The 27,194-nt window shown below is 42.1% G+C and overlaps 1 protein-coding gene across 3 annotated transcripts in view; it reads left to right on the forward strand.

The window, feature by feature from the left end:
• Positions 1 to 27,194, forward strand: part of rbm27 (RNA binding motif protein 27) — a 217,688-nt gene that overhangs the window by 84,321 nt on the left and 106,173 nt on the right. For all 3 annotated transcript variants that reach the window (XM_068043929.1, XM_068043931.1, XM_068043932.1), the window contains exons 13-16: positions 5,275 to 5,418; positions 8,971 to 9,096; positions 14,965 to 15,039; positions 24,596 to 24,766. In XM_068043929.1, the coding sequence (XP_067900030.1) occupies positions 5,275 to 5,418; positions 8,971 to 9,096; positions 14,965 to 15,039; positions 24,596 to 24,766 (516 nt within the window). The remainder of the gene's footprint in view (positions 1 to 5,274; positions 5,419 to 8,970; positions 9,097 to 14,964; positions 15,040 to 24,595; positions 24,767 to 27,194) is intronic.

The following is a 27,194-nucleotide window of genomic DNA, read 5'->3' on the forward strand; positions in this document are numbered from 1 at the left end:
ATTTCCAGCATCAGCAGTATTTTGCTTTTATTTTACTGTTCTTAAGGTACCGTTTATTATTTTGCTGCACTTCTAACTCTTAAATAACAGACTGTTACAGATTGTGTATTTGGCACAAAAACTTTTCAATTTCAAATTCACCGAATCGCAGATTGGTTACAGCACAGAAGGAGGCCATTCGGCCCATTGTGTCGACACTAGCTCTCCAGATGAGTAATTCAGTTAGTGCCTTTCCCCCACCCTCTTCCCATAACTCTGCACACTCTTCCTTTTCAGATAACCATCTAATTCCCTTTTGAATGCTTTGATTGAACCTGTCTCCACCACACTATATAGCAGTGCATTCTCGATCCTAACCACTCGCTGCGTGAAAACGTTTTTCCTCATGCCGCCATTGCTTCTTTTGCCAATTAACTTAAATCTGTGCCCTCTCGTTCTTGATCCTTTCATGAGGGAAACAGTTTCTTCCGACCTACTCTGTCCAGACCCCTCATGATTTTGAATACCTCCATCAAATTTCCTCCCAGCCTTTTCAAAGAAAACAGTGCCAACTTCTCCAATCTGTCTTCGTAAACGAAGTTCCTCATCCCTGGAGCCATTCTTGTGAATCTTTTCTGCACTCCAATGCCTTCACATCTGTCCTAAAGTGTGGCGCCCAAAACTGGACGCTATACTCCAGTTGAAGCCGTATACAAGTTCAACATAACCTCTTTGCTCTTGTGCTCTGTTACCCTATTATTAAAGCTTAGAATACTGCATGCTGTATTAACTGCTTTTTCAACCTGTCCTGCCACCTTCAATGACTTATGCACATATACACCCAGGTCCCTCTGCTCCTGCACCCCCTTTTAGAGTAGTATCCTTCATTTTATATTGTCTCTTCGTGTTCTTCCTATTAAAATGAATCACTTCACACTTCTCCGCATTGACCTTCATCTGCCACGTGACTGCCCATTCCACCAACTTATCTGTGTGCTTTTGAAGTTCTACCTTATCCTCCTCACAGTTCCCAATGCTTCCAAGTTTCGTATCATCTGCAAACTTTGAAATTGTGCCCTGTACACCAAGGTTTACGTCATTAATGTATATCCGGAAGAGCAAGGGTCCCAACACTGGCCCCTGGGGAACTCCACTACAAACCTTCCTTCAGTCTGAAAAACATCCATTAACCACTGCTCTCTTTCCTACTACTCAGCCAATTTTGTATCCAATTCGCTCCTGTCCCGTTTATTCCATGAGCTATAACTTTGCTCCCAAGTCTGTTGTGCGGCACTGTATCAAATGCCTTTTGGAAGTCTGTGTACATCAAATCAACAGCATTATCCTCATCAACCGTCTCTGTTGCCTCTTCAAAAAAACTCCAGCAAATTAGTTTAATGCGATTTTCCCTCAAAAATCTGTGCTGGCTTTCCTTATTTAACCTGCATTTGTCCATGTGACTATTAATTTTGTCCCGAATTATTGTTTCTTCAACCCACCACTGAAGTTAAACTGACTGGCCTATAGTTGCTGGGCATATCTTTACTCCCTTTTTTGAACAAGGGCGCATCGTTTGCAACTGTCCATTCCTCTGGCACCACCCCTGAGTCTAAGGAAGACTGGAAAATTGTGGCCAGTGTTTCTGCAATTTCTACCCCCACTTCCCTCAGTATCCTTGGATGCATCTCTTCTGGTCCTGATGTCTTATTAGCTTTAAGTACAGACAGGTTATCCAGTGTCTCCTGCTTATCGATCTTAAATCCTTCTAGTCTATTAATTACTTCTTTCATTGTGATCTGAGTAGCATCTTCCTCCTTGGTAAGTCAGATGCAAAGTATTCATTGAATACCACAGGTATGCCTCCTGTCAATGTGTAAATCCCCTTTTTGGTCTCTAATCAGCCCTGCTCATCCTTTTACCACCGTTTTACTATTTATATGCCTGTATAAGACTTTGGGCTTCCCTTTTATGTTAGCTGCCAGTCTCTTCTCATAGTCTCTCTGTTTCTCTTATTTGCTTTTTCACTTCTCCTCTGAACCTTCTGTTTTCAGCCTGGTTCTCTGTTCAGTTATTGACATCTGTCATAAGCACATTTCTTCTTTATCTTAATCTCTATCTCTTTCATCATCCAGGGAGTTTTGGATTTGTGTGCCCTACCTTTCTCTTTCATGGGAATATACCTTGGCTGTGCCGAAACACACTCTTTTTTTGAAGGTAACCCACTATTGAGGTACCATTTTTTCCTGCCAACCTTTGATTCCAATTTATCTGGCCCAGATCCATTCTTACCCCACTGAAGCTCACTTTCCCCCAGTTTATTATTCTTACTGTGGATTGTTCTTTGTTGTTTTCCATAACCCACCTAAACCTCATGATACAATGATCACTACCCCCTAAATGTTCCCCTCCTGACACTTGGCCTACCTCATTCCCAAGAACCAGGTCTAGCAGTGCCTCCTTTCTCATTGGACTGGAAACATACTGCTATAGAAAATTTTCCTGAACTTTAGGAACCCTTGCCCTTCTCTGCTCTTTACACTACTACCAGCCCAGTCTATATTCAGTTTATTAAAGTCCCCCATTATAGCTACTCTATAATTCTTGCACCTCTCTGTAATTTCCTTGCAAGTTTGTTCCTCTACATCTTTCCCACTAGTTGGTGGCCTACAGACTACACCAAGCAATGTAATTGCAACTTTTTTGTTCCTTAGCTCTAGCCAAATAGATTCTGTCCTTGACCCTTCTGGGGCATCCTCTTTCTGCAGTACTGCATTGCTCTCAATCAGTACTGCCACTCCTCCCCCTTTTCTACCTTTCCTGTCTTTCCTGAACACCTTGTATCCAGGAATATTTAATACCCAGTCCTGCCCTTCTTTCACCCAGACCTCTCTTATAGCCACAACATCATATTTCCACATGGCAAACGGCACCTGTACCTCACCAATCTTAATAACCACATTCTGTGCATTTACATACATGCACATGAACCTTGATTTGTAGTTTGTTACTTTCTCTCTTATTCTGACCCCACCTAATAATTTACTGTTCCGTGCTGTAGTTCTGTTTATCTCTCCCAGTATTCTGTGCACCTTTGTATTCCTTGCTGATATTTCCTCCTGCTTCCAACACCTCTCCCAACTTAGTTTAAACCCTCCCCAATAGCACTCGAGAGTGGGGTGCAGTTAGGAGACTCCTGCACTATCTGCCAGTTTCTTCCTGACTGTCTAGTGGTCACCTATTCCCCCTCTCCTTGCATATTTTTAAGCTGCAGGGTGACCACATCTATTAAACTGCTATCCACAAAGTTCTCAACCTCATGGATGCGCCGCAGTGACCATAGTTCTTGCTCAAATTTCAAAGCCCAGAGCTCAAGCTGCTGCAAATGATGATACTTTCTGTACAAATGGTTATCCTGGATATGGGAAGTGGCCTGGGGTTCTCGCATAGCACAGGATGTGCACTCTAGAGGTTGCAGCAGCCCTGCTTTTCCTCAATGTATTAGTCAATAAACCTTGCCCTGTCATCAACCTTACTCTGCTAAGTGCTAATAAACCGTACCACTGCTGATAATAAACCTCACTACTATTAATAAACCTACCAATACTAATAAACCTTACTGCTATTGATAAGCATTTCCAATACCTGTAAACCTTACCAGTAATTTTAATAACCTTATCACTAGCAATAAACCAAAAGTGATAACTCAGTTTATCTAACCTAATGTCACCTTAAGGGGAGCAAATATTAGCATATGCCCCATTGGAAAAATAAAGTACAAGTGAGTGGACTCCAAATGCACATTTGTTTTTGAGGGCTCAGAAATTTTCTTTAAGCTATTTTAAACCAGATACCACTCCAGTTAAAAGTGTACCTACTAAATAGACAGTCATTTTTTGTTGTATCTTTGACCCCCATATAGAAGGTTCAGTACAAATGTCAGAGCTACTCAGTTTCCTGTGACCATGATTGTAATCTATTCTGTATTTTCGTTAAAATGAGGGACCTTTATGGCAGACCTTTAGCATGTTTGTTCTGTTTGCTGCAACGTAGAGCAGCAGGATATAGCTTTCCATCCACAATTGCCCCACAATGAATTTCCAGCCTTGAATGAACTATTGAAAAAAGTGGGCTGCCAGTTATCGTCTATGTGCTTTCCCACATGGAGAAGGAATATTCAAGCACATACTTCCTTGTAGCTTGTTTATCGAGTGGTGTTGGCAGAATACTGGTGCTTGCCCTCGTAGTCTGATCTGTTGCACGATATACTGGCTCACTTTTTTAGAAAGAAAAGAATCAAACCATCTATGTTATATGATAGAATATTTTAGCGCATTGCAACCTATATACCTATTTAAACAGTTACACAGGGCTGGGTTTTCATTATGGATGTAGGAAACTGGAGCTGGGTCAGAAAATCGTCTCCTGTGGGAAACTGATTAAGATTGCAATTTTCAAATGGGTGAGCCCTTTAATTGGTAAAGAGACGGTTTCCTGTCCACTTAGAGCCAGTGGGACTAAAAATGGCAGTGGATCAGATCAAGTGTGGGGCTCGTGTAGGCTCCTACTGCAGCCTTCACTGAGGCTGCTGGTTGTCCTGAGGGAGAGATTTGCCTTACACAGCAGCAGAGGGAAGTGATATGTCCCAGGGAAGCTGGAGGGCTGGCACTAGCGTTTCTGCGATGCCGACCTGGATCTAATGTCAGAGGCCGTGAGGGGGAGGTGGAAGGTCCTCTTCCCAGAAGGTGACCAGAGGAGGCCACCACATAGTGCAACAGAGACCCCTCTCTGTTCAGTGTCATCTCCCTCTGCTCCGCTCTTCTCCACTCTTATCTCCTGCTCCTCCCCAATGAGCTGTCTCCTTCCAGGGCTCCACTGTCCTCAAGGTCCACACCTCTCTAGGGCCATGTTATGGAGAGCAAAACAGGCCACCACAATGACAGAAATCCATGTAGGCAAGTATTAGAGTGCACCAGTTCATAAAAATTGCCAAGACTAAGATATTCAGTAAGTTTTATGTACAGTTTTATCAATTGTTTGGGATAAAATTGTTTTTTAATCTTTGGTCTCCAAACTGGCATGGACTCGGACCGAATAGCCGCCTCCTGTGCCATAATGGCACTCTGCCATAAGAGGTGGTTTTCATCTCATCTGACCTTTTTCTGATACCTATAGAGCCAAGGATCACGTTCAGTCTTTACAAACATGGTTATAAAACTTTTTAAAAATTAGTGTGGATGAAGAAGTCATGTGATGAATATTAACTCTGTGATTGCAAACCAATGATCTGTGTTCCAGATATTAAACAGAAACCAAAACCCAGGGTCTTTTGTACTAACAAATACATCAATAAAGCAACGACTTGGGCCAGTGGGTGGAAGTCAGCCTGATGGGATGCAAACCAGTTCCAGCCAGTTTGGAGCTGGTGGAGAAGCTTCGCAGGTAATGAATATTCCACTTCTGTGTTCCTGTTCCTAACAGCAACTTGGATCTATATAATGCCTTTAATGCAGAAAAGACAGAGAGTAGCAAGGTTATGAAGGGATTTAAGCACAAGGGGCAAAAAGTTTAAATTTTGAGGTTGTGTACTGGAAGCCAGTGTAAGCCAGGAAGTAAAGAGGAGAGTTGAGGGAACAGTGCTGCGCAGGATGTGGGCAGCAGATGGCCTGTGGTAGCAGTTGGAAACTTGGCGAAAGGTTGAATATGATGCTGAAATTCCGAACAAGTTCAGCTTGATACAAAGACCAGGGAAGAGGTTGGAATCAGAGGTGAGTGTATGGAACTTCTGGTGGTAGCCAGCGACAAGCTTTGGTGTTCCCAATGTTATGCTGTAAATTGCGGCTGAACCAGGACTGCATATTAGGCAAGCAGTCTGACAACCCGAGCAGTACAAAGGTGAACAGGCAGTAGAGCTGGATCTCATCAGCATATATATGAAAGCTGACCCAGTGTCTGCAAGTGTTGCCAGGGTGTAGCATGGAAATGAAGAAGAGGATAGAGCCAAGGATTGATTCTTGATGACTAAAGAAGTAATGGTGGAGGGCTGGAAGAGAAGCCATTGCTGGAGATGCTCTGAGTAAGAGTGGAAGCAAGCAAAGGCAATGCCACTAAAGTGGAAAAGACTGACGAGCAGTCACAGAAGACGAGGGATAATGCAGCACATCACAGTCACCAGGGTGTTATTTATGACTTTGTTTAGGGTCGTTGCAGTGTTATGGCAGTCAGAAAACTGATTGAAGAGTTTCAAACGTTGAGTTGCAGGAAAGATGGTATGGATTTGGGAGGCAACAACACTTTCAAGAACTTGGGAGAGGAAAGAGAGGTTGAGGTTGTGGCAGTAGTTTGCAAGGGTGCTATTTTGAGGAGTTTATGACAGTGATGGTGTTGAAATTGAGAGGGAGGTATTCACATCAGCTAGTATACGGATCAGAAGGGGAAGTTAGGTAGTCAACAGTTTAGTGTCCGTGTAGTCGAGGGAGCAGCACGTGGGCCTCGTGGACAAGAAGAGCTCAGAGAGGGCATGATGGGAGGTAAAAGGGAAAATAAAAGACACTGGTTCAGGTCTAGGGCAGGAGGAAGTCGAGACGGAGGTTTGGCTTGGTTGGCAAAGGGAAGTTTTTTTATTATTCGTTCGGGGGATGTGGGTGTTGCTGGCTCAGCCAGCATTTATTGCCCGTCCCTAATTGTCCTTGAGAAGATGGTGGTGAGCTGCCATCTTGAACCGCTGCAGTCCTTTGGGCTAGATACACTAACAGTGCTGTTAGGAAGGGAGTTCCAGAATTTTAACCTAGCGACAGTGAAGGAACGGCAATATAGTTCCAAGTCAGGATGATGTATGGCTTGGGCGGGAGTTGCAGGTGGTGGTGTTCCCATGCATCTGCTGCCCTTGTCCTTCTCAGTTGTAGCGGTCGCGGGTTTGGCAGGTGTTGTCGAAGGAACCTTGGTGAGTTGCTGCAGTGTCTCTTGTAGATGATGCACACTGCTGCCACTGCGCGTCGATGGTGGAGGGAGTGAATGTTGAAGGTGGTGGATGGGGTGCCAATCAAGTGGGCTGCTTTGTCCTGGATGGTGTAGAGTTTCTTGAGTGTTTTTGGAGCTGCACTCATCCAGGCAAGTGGAGAGTATTCCATCACACTCCTGACTTGTGCCTTGTAGCTGGTGGACAGGCATTGAGAAGTCAGGAGGTGAGTTAGTTACTGCAGAATTCCCAGCCTCTGACCTGGTCTTGTAGCCACAGCATTTATGTGGCTGGTCCAGTTCAGTTTCTGGTCAATGGTGGCCCCCACCCCCTCCACCCCCTCCACCCCCCACTCCCCCAGGATGTTGATAGTGGGGGATTCAGCGATGGTAATGCCATTGAACTTCAAGGGGACGTGCTTAGATTCTCTCTTGTTTGAGATGGTTGTTGCCTGTCACTTGTGTGGCACAAATGTTACTTGCCACTTATCACCCCAAGAATGGATGTTGTCCAGGTCTTGCTGCATATGTACATGGGCTGCTTCAGTATGTGAGGAGTCGCGAATGGTGCTGAACATTGTGAAATCATCATCCCACTTCTGACCTTATGATGGAAGGAAGGTCATTGATGAAACAGCTGAAGATGGTTGGGCGTAGGACTCTGCTTTGAGGAACTCCTGCAGTAATGTCCTGGGACTGAGATGATTGACCTCTTACAACCACAATCATCTTCCTTTGTGCTAGGTTTGACTCCAGCCAAGTTACCAAGTTTGGGAAGCAGCAGAGGTCGCTGAAAGGATGGTCTTGTGATAAAGAAGACCCTAAGTTTCTTGCGTTTGTTGTTGGCAAGGGTAAAAGTAACATCTGTGAAGTAATTTCTAAACTGATATTTTTCTGTTAAAATTGCTATGTTTTTGTTTTTCAACTTTTCGGTTCACTAAGTCTTAAACTGAAGCAGAAGTATTGTTTCCAACAGTCAGCATACAGGCAATTGACCATTAATTGTCTAGTTCCATTGTATGGTTTTTGATTTATGTAAGAATGGATTTGGGCTGACTGTCACTTTTCTAAATATTGGTTATTCGAGTCTGTTTAAAGGTACCCAAGTTTGCAGATGACGCTAAAGTAGTGGAAGATGATGATGAGAACCAGTGGACACGCTTTCAAAAGGGCTTGGGAGATGTTGAGATTGTGGGCAGAAAAGTGATAGATCCACATTAATGCAAGTAAATGTAAAGTGATGAGATTTGACCAAAGCTAACAGAAAATATGTACTTCGTATGAATACACTGAAGAAGGATAGAGATCGGAGGTCACTAATGCCATAAATCTGGGGTTTCAGTAGACAACAGACAAGATATTAGATTGCATGGCAAAGGGTGTAACTGTAAAATTGTAAGTGCCCTTCGAGGTCCCATGTTTCCCGCCCCCCACTTCAAAAGGAATATCATGTCATTAGAGAAGATTTAACATAGAAATATAATATTCATGCCAACACTTCAGAGTGCTTGACTGTGAAGAATAATTTTGTACTTTGGGACTTTCCTCCCTTGTGAAGAGAGATAAAGGAGAAGAGATGATCAAATTTTATTTGGTGAGATGGAAAAAAAAATGTTTTCCACTGTGTACATAATTTCAGAACTGGAGACAGAATTACAGTAAGAAAAACCAAAGTAAATACGCAATTCAGGAAAAATTTACTTTGTCTAATGTAGTTGGTTGAATTAGATAGTTGGAAGGAAATGACAAGACTATGATATCTGCAAGGAATATGGTTATTAAATAGCAACGCATAGATGTATCTTGCAATGACTCATTTGAAGAGCAGCCTGGATGGACGGATGGTTCTCTGTCTGAAATACATGACTGACAAAATGATATAGCTGCAGGTTATGCAGCATTACTTGAATATTATGATCCGACACCGGTGTCTTCCTGGGACTTGGTTCTACAGCAGAAATTGCACATGATACTTAACATTCTGTAAAACTTATATGGTTGTAATGCAATGATATTGTGCTACCTTTCTTCCCCTAGGGGCTTCCTACATCCACAAGCCTGGTAAAAGCAGGATATAGTTGTGCAGTCACAAAGACAAACCATAAATCTTCTGTTCCATCCAGTAAAGCACTTGAAGCAAAAGAAGCTCTCAAGAAAAAGCAGGTACTCTAGATATTATTACCATAGTTTCCTTTGCAGTCTTTTGGCCATCTCATGCATACCTTTTAGTTCTGAATTAAGTTTCTCTCTCACTTCAAAATGATTTCCCAAGTACTCTGAATAAAGGCAGATGCTTTAAATTCTAATTATGAGCAGACATTAAAACTAATGTTGGAAAGGTTAAGGTCACCAATAGGGTACAGTAACATAGTGGTTATGTTAATGGGCTAGCAATCCAAAGGTCACATTCTGGAGTAATGATCCGGAGACGTGAGTTGAAATCCCGCCACAGCAGCTAGGAGTTTAAATATGGAATAAAAAGCTGGTCTCGGTCATGGTGACCATGAAACTACTGGATTAACTAGTCAAAATCCCATCTGGTTCACTAATGTTATTTAGGGAAGGAAATCGGCCATCCTTACACGATCTGGCCTGTACGTGATTCTAGACCTTCAGCAATGCTAAATGCTCTCTGTGATGGTATACAAATGCTATAAGAAAGTCTGATGTGAATAAAACCAGATGGACCACCTTGCATTGGATACCTCTGCAGCGTCTTCCTCTTTAAATCTAGGGACTTGTGCCAAAATTGGGAGAGCTGTCCCACAGATTAGACAAGCAACAACCTGATATAGTCATACTCAGAGAATCATATCTTTCAGCCAACATTGCAGATTCCTCCATCACCACCCCTGGGTCTGTCCTGCCAGTGGGACAATTGTATACAGTAGGTGCGGAGTGACCCTGGGAATTTTCAACATAGACTCCGGATTCCACAAAGTCTCATGGTTTCAGGTCAAACATAAGCAAGGAAACCTCCTGCTGATGACCACCTACCGCCCTCCCTCAGCTGATGAGTCAGTACTCCTCCATGTTGAACACCACTTGGAAGAAGTTCTGAGGGTTGCAATGACAATGTGTTTTGGTTGGGGTCTTTATTGTCCCATCTCCAAGAGTACTCAGCAGCACCACGACTTCCGAATCCTGAAGGATGTAACTGCCAGACTGGACCTGCGGCTGGTGGTGAGAGGTTTGAGTTAATTAACGAGAGCCAGCACAGATTTGTAAAAGCCTTGACTAATCTAATTAATTTTTTAATTAAGTAACAGAGAAGTTTGATTAAAGGGAGAGCAATGGATGTTGGCTGTATGGATTTTCAAAGAAAGCATTTGACAAAGTACCACATAAAAGTCTGGTTCGCAAAATTGGAATTCATAGAATAGGAGGGTCAGTGTCAGCTTGGATAAAAAACTGGCTTAAGAACAGAAAACAGCGAGTCATGGTAAATGGTTGTTTTTCAGACTGGAGGCTGTGGTGTTCCCCAAGGGCCCGTGCTCAGACCACTGCTTTTTTGTTTGGAGGTGTGGTAAACAGTGAGGACGATACCAGTTGACTGCAACAGGACATAAATAGGCTAACAGAATGGGCAGGCAAGTGGCAGATGGAATTCAATGTAGAGAAGTATGAGGTGATGCATTTTTGCAGAAGGGATAGGGAGAGGCAATATAAACTAAATGGCACAGTTCTAATGAGTGTACAGGGGTATTGGTTCCCAGGGGTTCATATACATGATCTTTGAGGATGGCAAGACATATTGAGAGAATAGTTAACAAAGCATATGGTATCTCCAGCTTCATGTATAGAGGTATTGAATACAAAAGCAGGGAAGTTATGATGAACCTTTATAAAGCTGTGGAGTATTGAGTCCAGTTCTGGTTACCACACTTTAGGAAGAATGTGAGGGTCATTGAGAGGATGCAGAGGAGGTTTACCAGAATGGTTCGAAGGTTGAGGGATTTTAGCTACAAGGTGAGGTTGGAGAAGCTGGGATTGTTCTCCTTGGAGCAAAAGAGATTGAGGGGAGATTTGATGGAGATGTACAAGATTCTGACAGGTTTACAAAACGTCGACAAGGAAAATCTGCTCATTAACAATACAAGGAGTAGGGGACACAGATTGAAGGTTTTGGGCAAAAGATGTAGGGGGAATGTGAAGAAGAACTTTTCACGCAGCAAGTGGTAATGATCTGGAACACTCTGCCTACAGGGGTGGTGGAAGCACAGATGATGAATGATTTCAAAAGGAAATGGGATGGGCACTTGAGAGAAATAAATTTGCAGGGCTATGGAAATAGAGCGGGGGACTGGGACTGATTTGAATTGCTCTACAGACTGCTAGCATGCACTTGATGGGCCAAATGGCCTCCTGTGCTGTAATGACTGAAGCAACACAAGGAATGAACTTGCTTAACTATGTTCTCACCCATACATGTTGCAGATGCAGCTGTCTGTGACAGTAGGTAGGAATGACCCGCACAGCCTTCGTCAAGTCCAATCTTCACACTGAGGACACCCTCCATTGTGTTATGTGGAACTACCATCGTGCTAGATGGGATAGCTCCAGAACAGATCTAGCAGCTTAAAACTTGGCTGTGGGCTGTCAGCAACAGCAGAATTCTATACCGCCACAATCTGTTACCTCTTGGCCCAGCATATTCCTCACTCTACCTTTACCATCGAGCCAGGGGATCCAGTCCTGTTTCAATGAGGAGTGTCGGAGAGCATTCCAGGAGCAGCACTTGGTGTACTTAAAAATGAGTTGCCAATCCGATGAAGCTACAGCACAGGGCTCCATGCAGGATAGACAGTGGAAGCAGCATGCCATAGACAGAGCTAAGCGGTCCCATAACCAATGGATCACATCAAAGCTCTGCAGTTCTGCCGCTTCCAGTCATGAATGGTGGTGGACAATTAAACAAATAATGGGAGAAGGAGGAGGCTCCATAAACGTCCCCAGCCTCCTTGATAGCAGAACCCACCATATGAATAAAAAAGAGAAGGCTAAAACCGTTGCAATCATCTTCAGCCAGAAGTGCCAAGTGGATAACTCATCTCTTCCTCCTCCTGAGGCCACCAACATCGCAGAAGCCAGACTTTAGCCAATTTGTTTCACTCCAAATGATATCAAGAAATGGCTGAGTGCACTGGGTACAGCAAAGGCTCTGGGCCCTGACGACGTCCTGACTAGCATTTGAAAACTTGTGCTCCAGAACTGGCTGCGCTTCTAGCAAAGCTGTTCTAATATAGCTACAACACTGGCGGGTGCCCAATAAAGTGGAAAACTGCCCAGGTATGTTCTGCCCACAAAAAGCAAGACAAATCCAATCCGCCCAATTACTGCTCCGTCAGCCGACTTTCAATTGTCAGCAAAGTGATGGAAGATGCTGTTGATAGTGCCACTTACTCACCAGTAACCTGCTTGCTGATGCTCAATTTGGATTTCACCAGGATCACTCGTTTCTGAACATCATTACAGTTTTGGACCAAACATGGACAACAGAGCTGAATTCCAGAGGTTAGGTGGGAGTGACTGCACTTGATATCAGAGCTGCATTTGACTGAGTGTGGTCTCAAAGAGCCCTAGCAAAATTGAAGTCACTGCAAATCAGGGGGAAAGCTCTCCACTACCTGGCGCAAAGGATGGTGATATGGTTGCCATCTCAGCCCCAGGACATTGCTGCAGGAGTTCTTCAGGGCAGTGTCCGAAGCAGAACTATCTTCAGCTGCTTCATCTATGACCTTGCTTCCATCTTGAAGTCAGAAGTGGGGACATTTGCACTTACAAATCCTCAGATAATGAAGTAGTCCATGCCTGCATGCAGCAAGACCTGGGCAATAATACAGGCTTGGACTGATAAGTGGCAAGTAACATTGATAAGTGGTAAATAACATTGGTAAGTGCAAAGCAATGACCACCTCCAACAAGGGAGATACTAACCATCTTCCTTTGATATTCAGTGGCATTACCATCGCTGGATTCGCCACCATCAACATCCTGGTTGGGGGCGGTGGTGGGGTGGTCACCATTTACCAGAAATTTAACTGCACCAGCCACATAAACACTGGCTGCAAGAGCAGGACAGAGGCTGGGTATTTTGCGGCGATTAATTCATCAACTGATCTCCCAAAAACATTCCATCATCTACAAGGCACAGGTCAGGATTGTGATTGAATACTCTACACTTGCCTGGATAAGTACGGTTCCAACAACACTCGAGAAGCTTGACACCATCCATGGCAAAGCAGCCACTTGATCGGCATGCCATCCACCACCTTAAACATTCACTCCCTCCACCACTGGCACACTGTAGCTGCAGTGTGTACCATGTACAAGGTGCACTGCAGCAACTTGCCAAGGCTCCTTCAACAGCACCTTCCAAACCCATAACGTCTCCTGCCTAGGAGGACAAGAGGAGCATGGGAACACCACCACCTGCAGGTTCTTCTCGTCATTCACCATCCTGACTTGGAAATATATTGCATTCCTTCATTGTGATTGGGTCAAAATTTTGGAACTCTCTACCTTCGCTACACTGACGGCAGCAGTTCAAAAAGGCGGCTTGTCACCGTTTTTCAAGGGCATCGAGGGAGCGGCAATAAATGCTGGCCTTGCAGCAACACCCACGTTCCATGAACAAATAAAAAAAAGTCTCACGAAACTGCTTTGAAGGGTAACCAATGTGCAGAATGTTAAAGGTCCTGTATCATGAATAAATTATGTGGAACAGACTGGCTGCTTATCAAGAAAAATGTTTGTTTATAGCACAGATGGTGTGTCAAATGGCATCTGTCCATTTTACAAAAAAGAATAATAAAGTGACAGTTGTTTTGTTGCTCTTACTTTGTGTAGAATTAATTGAAATAAGTTAAAATAGAAAATGTAGTTAATTCTAACCCTGATTATTAAAAAGTTGCAAGGAGACATTAATACTCCCTATCAACATGAACTTCCTCTTGGAGATAATATATTTAAAACCTGCAAATTCTACTACCATGATTAACAAGAAAGCTAATTTGATTTCATCCCCTTTCAATATGTAAGTATTATATTAGTTCAAAAAGCTTTTCTACTCCGTTCATATGGACTTCTCTTTTGACCTCTACCCTTCATTATTCATAACCTACCCATTGGCAAAATCATCCACAGCATGTGGTCAGGGCATTCTTGCTGCTGGTACCAGGCTCCACCTGTCCACTGACGCCCTCGACAACTGCTTATCTCAAAACTTGGATGAAGCTTAAATTTGGACAAATGCAAACTAACCTCTTGTGCACCCACCAGCTTCTAAGTACCCCAGGCACATGAATAAGAATAGCTTGCATTTCGATCATGCTCCTCAAGTACAACAAAATCATGCCAATTGTATGACATCAAATAAGGAAGATGCCACTAGACCCTGATTGAATGGAAATAGGGAAAAAGAAAGAGGATTACCTTCATGGAATGGGTAACAAAGACATGGTGGAGCATAATTTTGCTGAAGTGTTTGAGAACAGGGAAGTTGGTAGCAAAACATAGAGATGTATAAAGTCAAAAAATAAATGTACCATATCAATTCCTCTGCCTGCCCTTACTGTAGAAAAGTTCTATTCTTGGGTCTTTAGAAAAGCAAAGTTTTGGAATTAGCACGATAAACCTTTTGGACAGGGCCAAAGAGAGGAAGAGAGAATGCAATATTGGAATGAATTATCCAGTCAGACTGATAGCATGCTGTTAGCAGTTTAATGGAGTCTCTTAACATGTGATCTGGGAAATGTGACAACAGTTTCTTACTTTCATGTTTAAGAGAAAAAAATGTATTAAAGTTAGACCACAGACACAATATAACAAAGTTACTTATGACTTGATTGTGAGTTACCTGGACAGTGTGTGGGAATTTATCTTAATTTTGAGCTAAATAACTTCTTCATAAATAATTGAAATTTTATATTTTAGTGCAATTTTCACAGTTGAAATTGATTACTGTAGTTGCAGAATGTAAACAGTTTTATTTGAAATGTGGTCATTTTTTTTTTTGTTTTTCGATTTCAGGAAGCTTTAAAATTGCAGCAAGATATGAGGAAAAAGAAACAAGAAATGTTAGAAAAACAAATTGAATGTCAGAAGGTGAGAACATTGTTTAAAAAGGCACTCTAACATTGATGAAATTGCACTGAAACCTCATGTTTTTTACTGCACAGTGAAGCATGCTGGCATGTCAAGCTTTCCAGGCGCACTCATGATATTAAATGGATTTCTAACTGACTGAAGAGCTTTGGGAAAAGTGCTTAAAGGAAAGCAACTAACGTAATTTTAAAATGAAAGGCAGCATAAAATAATTGAGAACTAGCAGAGACCCACAAAATATTTACGTTGTTATTTATTGTGTTACGACCAGGTGAGGAAGGGGTCTCTAGCTCCCTTTTCGCCCCTTCTCTGGTTTGACTGCAACAGGTTTTATTCTTTTAACATAGTGATTTAGCTTACCACCTCAGTGAGCACTTACTCACTGTCCTCAAATATAATTACAAATTAATCAGACAGGTTTTCTTGAGTTTAAACAAGAAAGATGTAAGTTTATTAACCTTATCATTCTCAACCGGTTAAAATTACTAAAATATGTGACTCATCTATGCTCACATTCGTACGAGGGACACGCGCGCACACACAAATAAATAGAGGGGAAAAGAGTTGGGAGGTTGAAGTAAAGTCAGTAATAAATGGAATTCAAATACTGAGTTTCAGTGTCCTTAGTTGAAGTTAACGTTTTGAAGTCTTCACTGAGCCACGTACACAATTCGGGTTTGTTTCTCTGGTTCTGAAAGGCAGGAGAGTGGTTTTATCCATCCTCCTTGTTGCCTGTAAGGATCTGCAGTCTTGAGGCTTAGTAGCTGCCACCGAGGCTCCCCTGGGACTTGGCTGGAGAGGGAGACAGGAGAGAGAGAGATGTTCCTTCCTTGGAATTCAGTTACAGTCTTTTTTCTCAGAGACACAATTCACAAACTCAGTTACACAAGCAGGTATGTCATGTGACCACCTCTGTTTGAAAACCAGTTTCTGGAAGGTTTTTTGAATTTCAAATTTCTTCTCAAGTTGTGCAAGCATACTTGGTTTGGGGGTGGGGGGGTTGGCTCTTTCCAAGTCAATGGGTATCGATGGCTTTTAACGACCAATGTTGACAAAACCATTTTAGTTAATTCAATCAAGGAACACCCCCATTGTTCTAGCTAGACGGGGCAATCACCTCTGTTTCCCAGCTGGCCTTTGGCTTCTCATATGCAAATTGTGCGTGGCCATCTTTAGCTGTTCTGTTCTGCTTTTTCAAAAGCAATTTGTAATGTCCGGTAAAAGGTCTTGGGTAAAGTTTCATACGATGAAATTAATATTTTTCCATTTGCATGTGGGTTTTCCGTCACAATTACAACAGTACTTCTTCAAATACAGGATTTCTGGTTATTCTTTCACCAAAGACTAACAGAGTCAAAATGTTTCATTCTAGAAAAAGCTACATAAAGCTGTTCATGTGTAAAAACAGCCCTAGGAATATAAACTTTGTCAAAAATCTGGCCGTATCTCTTTTTTTATAGATTTACATCTGAGGGGCTCAATACTGTTTGAGGAATAAATACTCTGTTTCCTTGATTCCTTAATTTCAGCATCTATCATTGAAGAAAACAGCTTCCGAAATACCTATCTTCCATTACAAAGTCCTTGTTTAGAATTCAAGTGTTGTAGCAACTTTATGTCTCCTTCTTTGAGTCTAAATTTGTGCGGTTACATGCCCATTAGAGTTTGATTGTAGAAACTGTGGAGGGTGGAGACTGTCATCATCTTTGTCTATAGAGTCAATGCTGATGTATTCTTTTAGTTCTCCTGACAGCTTTTCTAAAACCTTTTCATTAAAATCTAGTGTGACTTCATTTTTAGCACAACGAATAACTTTCGAATAATTTGTATCTAATATGTCAAATGGTTCCAGGGATGAGGAACTTCATTTGCAAAGTTAGATTGGAGAAGTTGGGACTGATTTCCTTGGAGAAGAGAAGGCTGAGAGGAGATTTGATAGAGGTATTCAAAATCATGAGGGGTTTGGACAGAGTAGATAGGGAGAAACTGTTCCCACTCGTAAAAGGATCAAGATTGAGAGGGCACAGATTCAAGGTAATTGGCAAAAGAAGCAATGGCGACATGAAAAACTTTTTCACGCAACGAGTAGTTATGATCTGGAATGGACTGCCAGAGAGTGCAGTGAAGTCAGGTCCAATCGAGGCATTCAAAGGGAATTAGATAGTTACCTGAAAAGGAAAATTATACAGGGTTGTGGGGAGAAGGGGGTGCAAAATGGCACGAAATGAATTGCTCACTCGGAGAGCCGGTGTAGACATAATGGGCTGAATGGCCCCCTTCTGTGCTGTAACAAATTTGTGATTCACCAAATAGAAAGTCTGGACGATTTGACTCCTCAGAAAAATAATTTTCCAGTATTTCAATTGAATCTCCCAATATTCCATCCCCTAATTTAAGAAGCCAGTTTGCAAGTACCTTTTCATTGGCTGTTGCTCTCGTATTTTCTTCCAGTTTGAATTTCATCAATTGTGGCCATACATTGCTTTTGCGAATACAACTTCCCAAAGTGTTGGGACCATTGGTTCAAGATGGATCCTTTCTTTATCTGTGCGCAAGGTTTTGCCATCCTAGGATTTTAGTGGTGCCTGCACCACGTGGGAAGGTCCATATACTGATCTCAAGGCTTCATAGAAAGATCTCATATCTGCGTACATTTGTGTCCTCTCAGTGAGCACTGTCCATTAGTTGTTTTGGAAGTCTGAGGGTGGTTTGTAGAGTGCTGCAGGCTTCTCTGTATGCAGCTTTTGCAGCATGGTCATCAAGGCATGCAAGTAATCTGTTGTGGCAGGAGGGTTTCTTTTGAAGAAGCTCTTACATTTCCAAGTCACTTTCATCAAACCAATCTTGGTTTCTTCTGCTTGAGAAGCCAACCACTTCTGCAGCTGTTTCCTGTAGGATGAATTTCAACTGTTTCCACTGCCCTGCTCGCTTAATATTACTGCCCGGAGTGGGGTCACTGCAGAGTCTGTCTTCAAGCTTAATCTGGAAAACTGCTTTTATGTCTGGTAGATAGACACTTTGAGCATCTATTTGGTGATCAGTAGATGGTGCAGGAGGTGCCCATCGTAAAGATCTCCCAGAGGGAAGTGAGGTCTGAGCTGGATGAACCACCAGCCCAAGAAGCGATCAATACCACAACAGCACACTAAAATCGCACAAAGTCCCCGGAATAGATGGTGTCAGATCAAGGTGCTTTGTTGAAAATGTTCTTTAATCCACTGATGGGAGATCTGAATTTTTTTTTAACGACATTTATTAAAGAAAAGCTTAGGGTGGTCACAGAATTTACAGCACCGTATCCTACACTGCAATGCTTGTGAGGAGGGAAACAAAATCTCTGATCAGCAAAAACCAAGACCCAGGAAGTTTAAAGGAGCTACTTGTTCTTTCAGAAAGCAGCGAAATACTGCTAACTGCTATGTTTGAATCAGAGTGTCATGTGACAAGCCCCTACCCATCTCTGGTTTTAAGCTGTTTCTCTGCATCAAAGGAGAAACAACTGGACTCTGACACGTGCAGACCCTAAGTGGGCTGTCTCTCCCTCTCTCTCGCCCAGTTTGAAAGCGTTCACATCTTGCTTGGTTATTGGCCACCTTTGCATGCTCCCGCTGCAATCAGAAGCCCCGTTGGAGGAAATCATCCACATTGCTGTCTCCAAGAGACCCACTGAACCAGTCATCTACCGCGCCAGACTAAGAGCCTCAGGATCACAAAATTCAGCTAGAAGCCAGCCGAATCACCAAACCCCATAGACTGTGTACCTTTTTATCTATGGACTCTAACTCAACCGATCTACCTTTCCCCACTCTGTAACCTATTTGTGTGAGTGAAAGTTGGCGCATTGTTATTTTTATTAGTTCAGTATAGGTATAATAAAGTTAACCTCTTTCTTAAACTTAAGAAAACCTGTCCGATTGGTTCTTGTATTGATCAGAGAAACTAAGTAATCAGACATCTACTGAATTGGCCAGTACATCCACTTTAAGAAAGAATTAAATCTGCTGTGTCAAACAAGGAGAGGGAAAAGAGGGAAGCCCTTCTACCCCTTCTCACTTAACCGTAACAGATGGGATTCCAGCTGAGGTCTATGGACAGGGAGGAGATGTGATCCTTGATGGGTGTACACATTTATTTACAGCATGTTGGGAGAAAGGAACAGTGCCTCAGAGATGCAGTGATAGTCTCCCTCTGCATAAAGAAGGCAGAGAAGTCTGACTGCTCAAACTGCAGAATCATCACCTTAGTCTCCATTGTAGGCAAAATCTTGGCCTGCATGCTTCTAAATTGACTTGTTCTGACAATAGCTGAAGAAAGCCTCCATGAAAGTCAGTGCAGTTTCAGATCCAATCGGGCTACAACAGACATGATATTTGTGCTGAGGCAGATCCAGGAGAAGTGTAGAGAACAACTTTTGTAGATCTCACCAAGGTATTCGATACAGTCAGCTGAGACAGACTTTGGAAGATACTATCCAGATTGGGGTGCCTTCCAAGATTCCTCATCATTCTTTGTCAACTGCAACAAGGCCGGAAAGGTCAGGTCAAGCAGAATGGAGCCCTCTGACAGCTTCCCTACCTCCAGTGGTGGTAAGCAAGGGTGTGTTCTGGCACCGACCCTTTTCTCTATTTTCTTTAGTATGACACTTCAAGAGGTAAAGGCAGGCTTGACAGGGCAAATACATCTGCTTCCGAACAGACAGCAGTCTCTTCAGCTTGCGACTACAACTGACACGTACCAAAACCACAGAAGAGCTTTTGATGGAGCTTCTGTTTGCTGACGATTGCTCCTTTCTGGCACACACACAGGAAGCATCGTAAACTGTTTCTCTGAGGCAGCAAATGCCTTTGACCTTACTATTAGCCGAAAGAAAAGTGCTGTCCCAGCCGTGACTCTGAGGAAATTACAATCGACCGCAGATCGGTTTTGACGGTAGCAACCTCAGTGCTGTAGAATAGTTTACCTATGTCGGTAGCATTATTTCACATGATATCATTGTCAACAGGGGCATAGACAATCAACTGTCCAAGGCCAACAGCTCCTTTGGCCACCTCTCAAAGTGCATCTGTCGAAACCATTCACTACGTATCTCTACTAAAATTTAAGTATACCGTGCAGTTGTCATTGTCACCACCTTGTATGGGTCAGAATCATGGGTTCTGTACAGGAAAACAAATGAGACTGTCTGTATTTGAACCATCATGAATATCAGATGGCAGGACTAAATCACAAACAATGAAGTCCTCAACAGAGTCAATATGCCTATCGTTGAATGCATTCTCTCACATTGCCAATTAGGCTGGGCAGGACATGTGTCATGCACAGAGGATTCCAAAAGCAGTTCCAGTAAGTGAGATCGAGGTGCATGTCGCAAACTGTTCAAAGACCAGCTGAAAAAACAGCTCTCTGGCTGACATTGACCAATGGGTGTAGAAGCAGGAGGCAGCCGCCAGAGACAGCTGGCACGCACATCCCAGGAAAGCAGCCTACAAGTTTGAAACAAACAGATGTGAAGAAAGGCTCAGACAACGGAAAGAGTCTGCTCATACCAGAGCCCCTCCAAATCAGGAGTTCTTGTGCCCCAACTGCTCAAGAGCCTGCAGATGAAGAATTGGCCTCTTCAGTCGCCAACACTCATGCCAATCACCACAGAGACGAGCCTTCGCATGATATTTGCCTGCGAAGAATCTGCCATCATCATCATTGATACAATTTCCTACAATTTATCCTTTCAGTGCTCAAGGAAGGACTGGTCGGAGCTGTTGAAAATCACCTCCCAGCAGAACAATTTTCCCTCCGAATATAATATCGTTAATCATTAAATCGTTAAATCAACCATCTCCGCCAGGAAGCAATATGTTAGCATTATTGCAGCTTCATCGCATAATAAATTTGACTTTCTAACAAGTTCTGCTTCTTCAGAATTTGCTTTCAATTTGCATGTTGAAGACTCGTGAATTAGTAATTGGAATTTTAAAAAGCGAATGTGCTGTTCAACCTCCCCTGCGAAGAGTAGAGGGAGGTTATGCCAGTTGAAATGCATGGCAAAACGGCATCTCCTTTGCATCGTATAATATGCATGAGAGTTTGTAAACAAAGTTTTTCCCTGTTCCTGAGGGGTGATCCAAAAACGATGCTTTGCTTTCTCCTTCGTAGACAGCGCGGAACACCTCATCAACAGTTGCCTTTTGATCATGGTTAAGTTTTTTTTTTAAATCAAGATTGCTCCTCTTCCAAAATGTTGAAATTGTCTAAATTGTCATCCTCTTAGAGTAATGTGTTAGTCAAAGTCCATGCTGGCAATCCGATGTGAATGAAGCCAGCCATAATGAGGGGTTATAAGGTTAAAAATTATTTTCCTATGAATTCGGATTTAAAAAATTAAAAACAGAGTTCATCTTTCTAAAATGTTAAAGTTTATGGACATGCCTCTGATATGCCCCTGTCGAAGGGCTTGCCTCATCTTGGAACATAGTCAGTTTCTGAAAGCACATATACGAACATATGAATTGGGAGCAGGATTAGGCCACTTAGCCCCTGGAGCCTGCTCTGCCATTCAACAAGATCATGGCTGATCTAATTATAACCTGAACTCCACATTCCCAGTTACCCCTGATAACCTTTCACCCCCTTGCTTGTCAAGAATCTATCTACCTCTGCCATAAAAATATACAGACTCTGCTTCCACTGCCTCTTGAAGAGAGTTCCAAAGACTCACGACCCTCTGAGAGAAAAAACATTTCTCCTCATCTCTGTTTTAAATGGATGACCCCTTGTTCTAGATTCTCCCACAAGAGGAAACGTCCTTACCACATCCACCGTGTGAAGATCCCACAGGATCCTCTATGTTTCAATTAAGTTGCCTCTGACTCTTCTAAACTCCAGTGGATACATAAGACAACCTGCCCATTCCAGGGTATTAGTCCAATAAACCTCCTCTGAACTGCTTCCAATGCATTTGCATCCTTCCTTAAATAAGACCAATACTGTACACAGTACTCCACATGTGGTCTCACCAATGCTCTGTTTAGCTGAAGCATAACCGCCTTACTTCTGGATTCAATTCCCCTCGCAATAAATGATAACATTCTATTAGCTTTCCTAATTCTTGTACTTGCATACTAACCCGTTGCAAATCGTGCACTAAGACACCAAGATCCCTCTGCATCTCTCAGCTCTGCAATCTCTCACTATTTAGATAAGATGTTTATTTTTTATTCTCCCTGCCAAAATGGACAATTTCACACTTTTCCACATTATGCTCCGTTTGCCAGATCTTTATCTGCTCACTTAACCTATCTATATCCCTTTGTAGCCTCCTTATGTCCTCTTCACAAGTTACTTTCCTACCTATCTTTGTGTCAACAGCAAATTTGGCAACTATACCTTTGGTCCCTTCATCCAAAAAGTTGAGGCCCCAGCACTGAACCCTGTGGCTCACCACTTGTTACATCTTGCCAACCAGAAAATGACCCATTTATGCCTACTCTTTGTTTCCTGTTAGCTAGCCATCTTCTATCCATGCCAATAGGTTACCCCCTACACCCATGCGCTTTTATTTTCCGCAATAATCTTTGATGTGGCACCTTACCAAATGCCTTCTTGAAATTTAAGTACCGCTTTGCCTTTGTCCACAGCATGCGTTACTTCTTCAAAGAACTCCAATAAATTGGTTAAACATGATTTCCCTTTCTCAAAACCATGTTGACTCTGCCTGATTACCTTGAATTTTTTTAAGTGGTCTGTTATAACGTCTTTGATAGTTTCTAACATTGTCCCTATGACAGATGTTAAGCTAACTGGCCTGAGGTCTCCTGCTTTCTGTCTCCCTCCCATTTTGAATAAAGGAGTTACATTGACTATTTTCCAATCTAATGGAACCTTCCCCGAATCTAGGGAGTTTTGGAAAATTACAACTAACACATCAGCTATCTCACTAGCCACTTTTAATACCCTAGGGTGACGTCCATCAGGACCAGGGACTTGTCAGCCCGCAGCTCCAACAATTTGTTCAGTACCACTTCCCTAGTGATTGTAATTTTCTTGAGTTCCTCCCTTCCTTCCATTTCCTGATTTACAACTACTTCTGGGATGTTACTTGTCGTCTCTATGGTGAAGTTTGATGCAAAATACCTGTTCAATTTTTCTGGCATCTCGTTATTTTCCATTACTAATTCCCCAGACTCGCAATCCAGAAGGTCACTAACTTTCATCGCACGGTAAACTATTGATGTTAACATTTTTACGATCAATCATGTAAGCTACCACAGTGTAATAGTTGATGAAATGGTTCTAGGCAGCCACCACTAAATCACAGTCAACCGAATTTTTGACTAAACTGACCAAACCCAAAAAACTGAACTATAATCTTGAAACACAGTTAGATGACTAATGGGAAATTGAGCACCACAAGAGACTCGCAGCTTGCTGCTAGCCTAGCCCTTGCTCAAAATCAAAAAAGGTGGATTTTAACTAGAAGTTATCTGTTATACTGCCTTATTGGGGGAAAAAGGGAGACAAGCCTACTTGCATAAGAAGTAATGCCCCCATATGTAAAAAAAAAAGTTATTTACCTTGGAAACTATAAATATTGGAACCACACAGTAGATTTTTAGATTCATTGGACTCACTCCAACGTGTCTCGCAGTAAAGGTAGTGCTATTGGGGTGAGGCAAGGATAATTCTCCCTTAACTGGGACAGAGGTATCTCGCAAAATTCTGTGACCTTCTACTCAAGGATTTAAGGTAAATGTTAGTTTAACAATTGATTAATATCTTAAATATTTTACTGTAACAATATTTAGGTTTAAAAATTGAATTCTCGACTGGAAACAAGTTTATACTTTTCCTAGAACTATTAATGTTGCAATTGACTGTCTCGCCTACTGTGAATTGCGTGTTCGGTTCTTAATTATATATAATTTAGGTATCATATTGTCTCAAATAGTCTTTCTGTATCGTTAACTCGTGAACCTGTCTCCGTACGCTGGTGGGATGGTACATTACTGAGGAGAAATTCTTGGATCCTTATAATATCTGTGTAATTATTCGCCTTTTTAACAAGTTTCAGCCAGATATGTGGAGGATAGTAATATTCTCAGCTGGTTCCTTTCCTTAAGGGAGAGTTAGATCAGTCCTTCAGACCCTTCCAAGTGTCTTTAGGACCTGTCTTTCTCAACCTTGAGTGAGAGTGATCATCTGAGAAGTACACCTGATCTGGGATAGCCCCAAACATGAAGGTGAGGGAAAGATGGGCATGGATTTGGGAGGCAACAACATGTTCAATGTTTTTCTGCAGATTGTGTGTCTTCATCTGTTTGGTCTTTGCATCTGTTCTTAGATCTGCATTTAGCCCATCCAACTTTTCCTGTCCTTTTGCCCATTGTATGAGACTTGCTCTTCTTGTGTTTGTCCCTCCCTTGTTGTCATGTCAAACCGATACACTAGTTTTTTTTACGTGGTTAATATATAATGGTGTTCATTTAGCGCAGCTGCTGATATGTTATCTGGTTGAGGGTAAGAAACGTTTGTAACAAAATTTTTTTTTTTCACAATTCAGGTATTAATTTGCAAGCTGGAAAAGAATAAAACTATGAAAGCAGAGGAGAGGGCTAAAATAATGAACACCATTAAAGACTTGACAGAAAGAATATCACAATTGCGAGATGAACTGAAAGCAACATCGGCATCAACATCATCGGTTCCATCACAACTAAAATCAAAATCTGATGTTAGTTTCCAAATTTTTAGTGTGTGGTTAATCATTGCCTTACAAAAAAAAAAGGAAGTTAATAGGAAGTCTGATTAAATTTCTTTTATTTGGGGGGTATTAGTAATGGAAATAGTTTTCTGGGAAGGTTGTTAAAGCAGACAGTATAAACGGATTGAATAAATAATTGGGTCCATTCTGGATTATGAATAAGATTGAGGGATATGGTGAGCAAGTGACTAAGCTGATCTGTTTTTAAAAGTGTTTGGGCTGAATGGCCTTTTTCTGTTCTTTAAAGTTGTTTTATCTGAACTGCATGTAGTTACCATGGGAATTGAGTATGTTGAGATGAATGAATCAATTTGCTTTCGAACAGACTTAACTGATTTTTATTGTTTAATTTTCTGCTTTTTAAGAATTAAATGCTTTTTATTTTTGAAGACTGTCCTGTTCACCCCCGGTCAGGTTAAAATTCAGCACAGATAGAAAGGTTAAGTCTGTTCTGCAGCAATTTGGGGAAAAATCTTCTAACTTTGTTCTTTTGCTTCTGAGATCTTTCCTTAAGTCAAGCACATTTCAGTGAGCTTGCTTCATGCCCTGGGGAATTGGTGCTGATAGTATTTTAATTTTCTGATTTGAGAAGCTTGGGAATGAAACTGGGAGCAGAGTGGGTAAATGGAAATTGTTCCTGTGTTATACTTAGAGATATTTGCCTTTGAGTTGAAATATCTTTTGAGACTGTCATATGTGCTGTTGAATAGAATTTGAGCAAAAGCAGGTAAGCCTCAGGATTAATTAGAGAGAGGCACCAGGGAACAGAATGCCCCCTGCTTATAGTGCTCAAGATGCTTTCAAATGATGCACAGTTAGTGATAAATGTACATAAATATTTTACACACTCTTACTGATGCCCATGATGAATAACCAGTGTCATCCATTAATATTTTAGTAACAGTCACAATCATGGATCACAGCAAGTTTGATCCCTGCTCTATGTGGCATCAGAAGCATAGAAAAGAAAGATGGCTCCAAAGGTTCAGTGTTGACCAGGTGCTCGAGTTAGCACAAAGCATAGCACTACTGTAAAGAAAGAACTTGTGTTTATTTAGCACCTTTTACAATTTCTGGATGTCTCGAAGTACTTTATAGACAATGACATTACTTTTTGAAATGTAATCACTGTTATAATGTAGGAAATGTGGCATTCAGTTTGTGCACAGCAAGGTTATACAAACAGCACTGAGATAATGACCAGAACCTGGGTTTTTTTTGAACTGATGATTGACGGATAAATGTTAATCAGGACACCGGGAGAACACATTTGCTCCTCTTCAAATAGCGCCATAAGATCTTTTATGTCCATGTGAGCAGACAGACGGAGCCTCAGTTTTAATATTTCATTTGAAAGACGGCACCTCCGACAGAACAGTACTCCCTCGGTGCTGCACAGGAATGTCAGCCTACAGTTATGTGCTCAAGTCTCTGTAGTGGGGTTTGAACCCCAACCTTCTGACAGGCATTTGTCTAGTGCCTTTCTTGACTGCAGTACATCCCAAATCACTTCTGCCAATTAGGCATTTTTTTAAAAGTGCTTTCTGTGTTATAGTATGGGGAAATGTGGAAGCTAATTTGCCTGGTTCCGCAAACAGCTGTTACGGCCCTGTGATGTGGGTGGTTCCCACTGTTCAACCCCCCAGCTGACTGCAGCAAGTATTAGAGGTTAGCCCTTTGGTGCCTTATTTTTCAAATAAACAGACAGCGACAGGTTTTCTTGTAGGTTTTTAAAACATAGTCAATTGTTTATTGAACAATGTATCATCCCAAAATTGTCGCAACCAGATCCACTCATACATTCGTTTGCACATGCATACACACACACACAGACAAAAAACAGATAGAAAAGGGAAGGAGGAAGGTGTTTTTGTGGGGGGGGAAAAGTTAGGATAAACCTGTTGAATTCTCTTGAGGGTCAAGTTCTAGATGGATGCAAGCCTGAGATGATTGTAGATTTCTCTCTTGATTGAAGGCTTTATTGAAGGTGATTCATTACTTCTAGCTCTCACAGCTGTATACTGTAGATGAAAGATTTTTTTCAGCAGGGCACTGTGCTTCCTAGCTTAGGTGGAACTCGCGTTACAAGTTACAAGTGCCTTCACCTTCTGGGTCAGTCTCTCTCTGTTCCTCTCTCTCGCTGTCATTTTTTAAAGGCTGCATTTGCTGACAATGCAACCACTGAGTGGGTCAGTCCTTGCACATGCTCAAATGCAGCCTCATGCACTGAAACGTCACTGTCTAGGATGTTTCTGGCAGTTGCCAGTAATAAAGATGGTGCTGCTCAATTTATCACAAAAACAAATGAAACTTAAATCCCCATAGTGGCTGCGATTGTCACCTCCATCCCACCCTCGAGTACCCTGCTCCCTTTTGCCATCGCGCTTCTCTTCGCCTG

The sequence above is a fragment of the Heterodontus francisci genome, chromosome 12, assembly GCF_036365525.1.
Source record: "Heterodontus francisci isolate sHetFra1 chromosome 12, sHetFra1.hap1, whole genome shotgun sequence".
In the NCBI taxonomy this organism is placed as follows: domain Eukaryota; kingdom Metazoa; phylum Chordata; class Chondrichthyes; order Heterodontiformes; family Heterodontidae; genus Heterodontus; species Heterodontus francisci.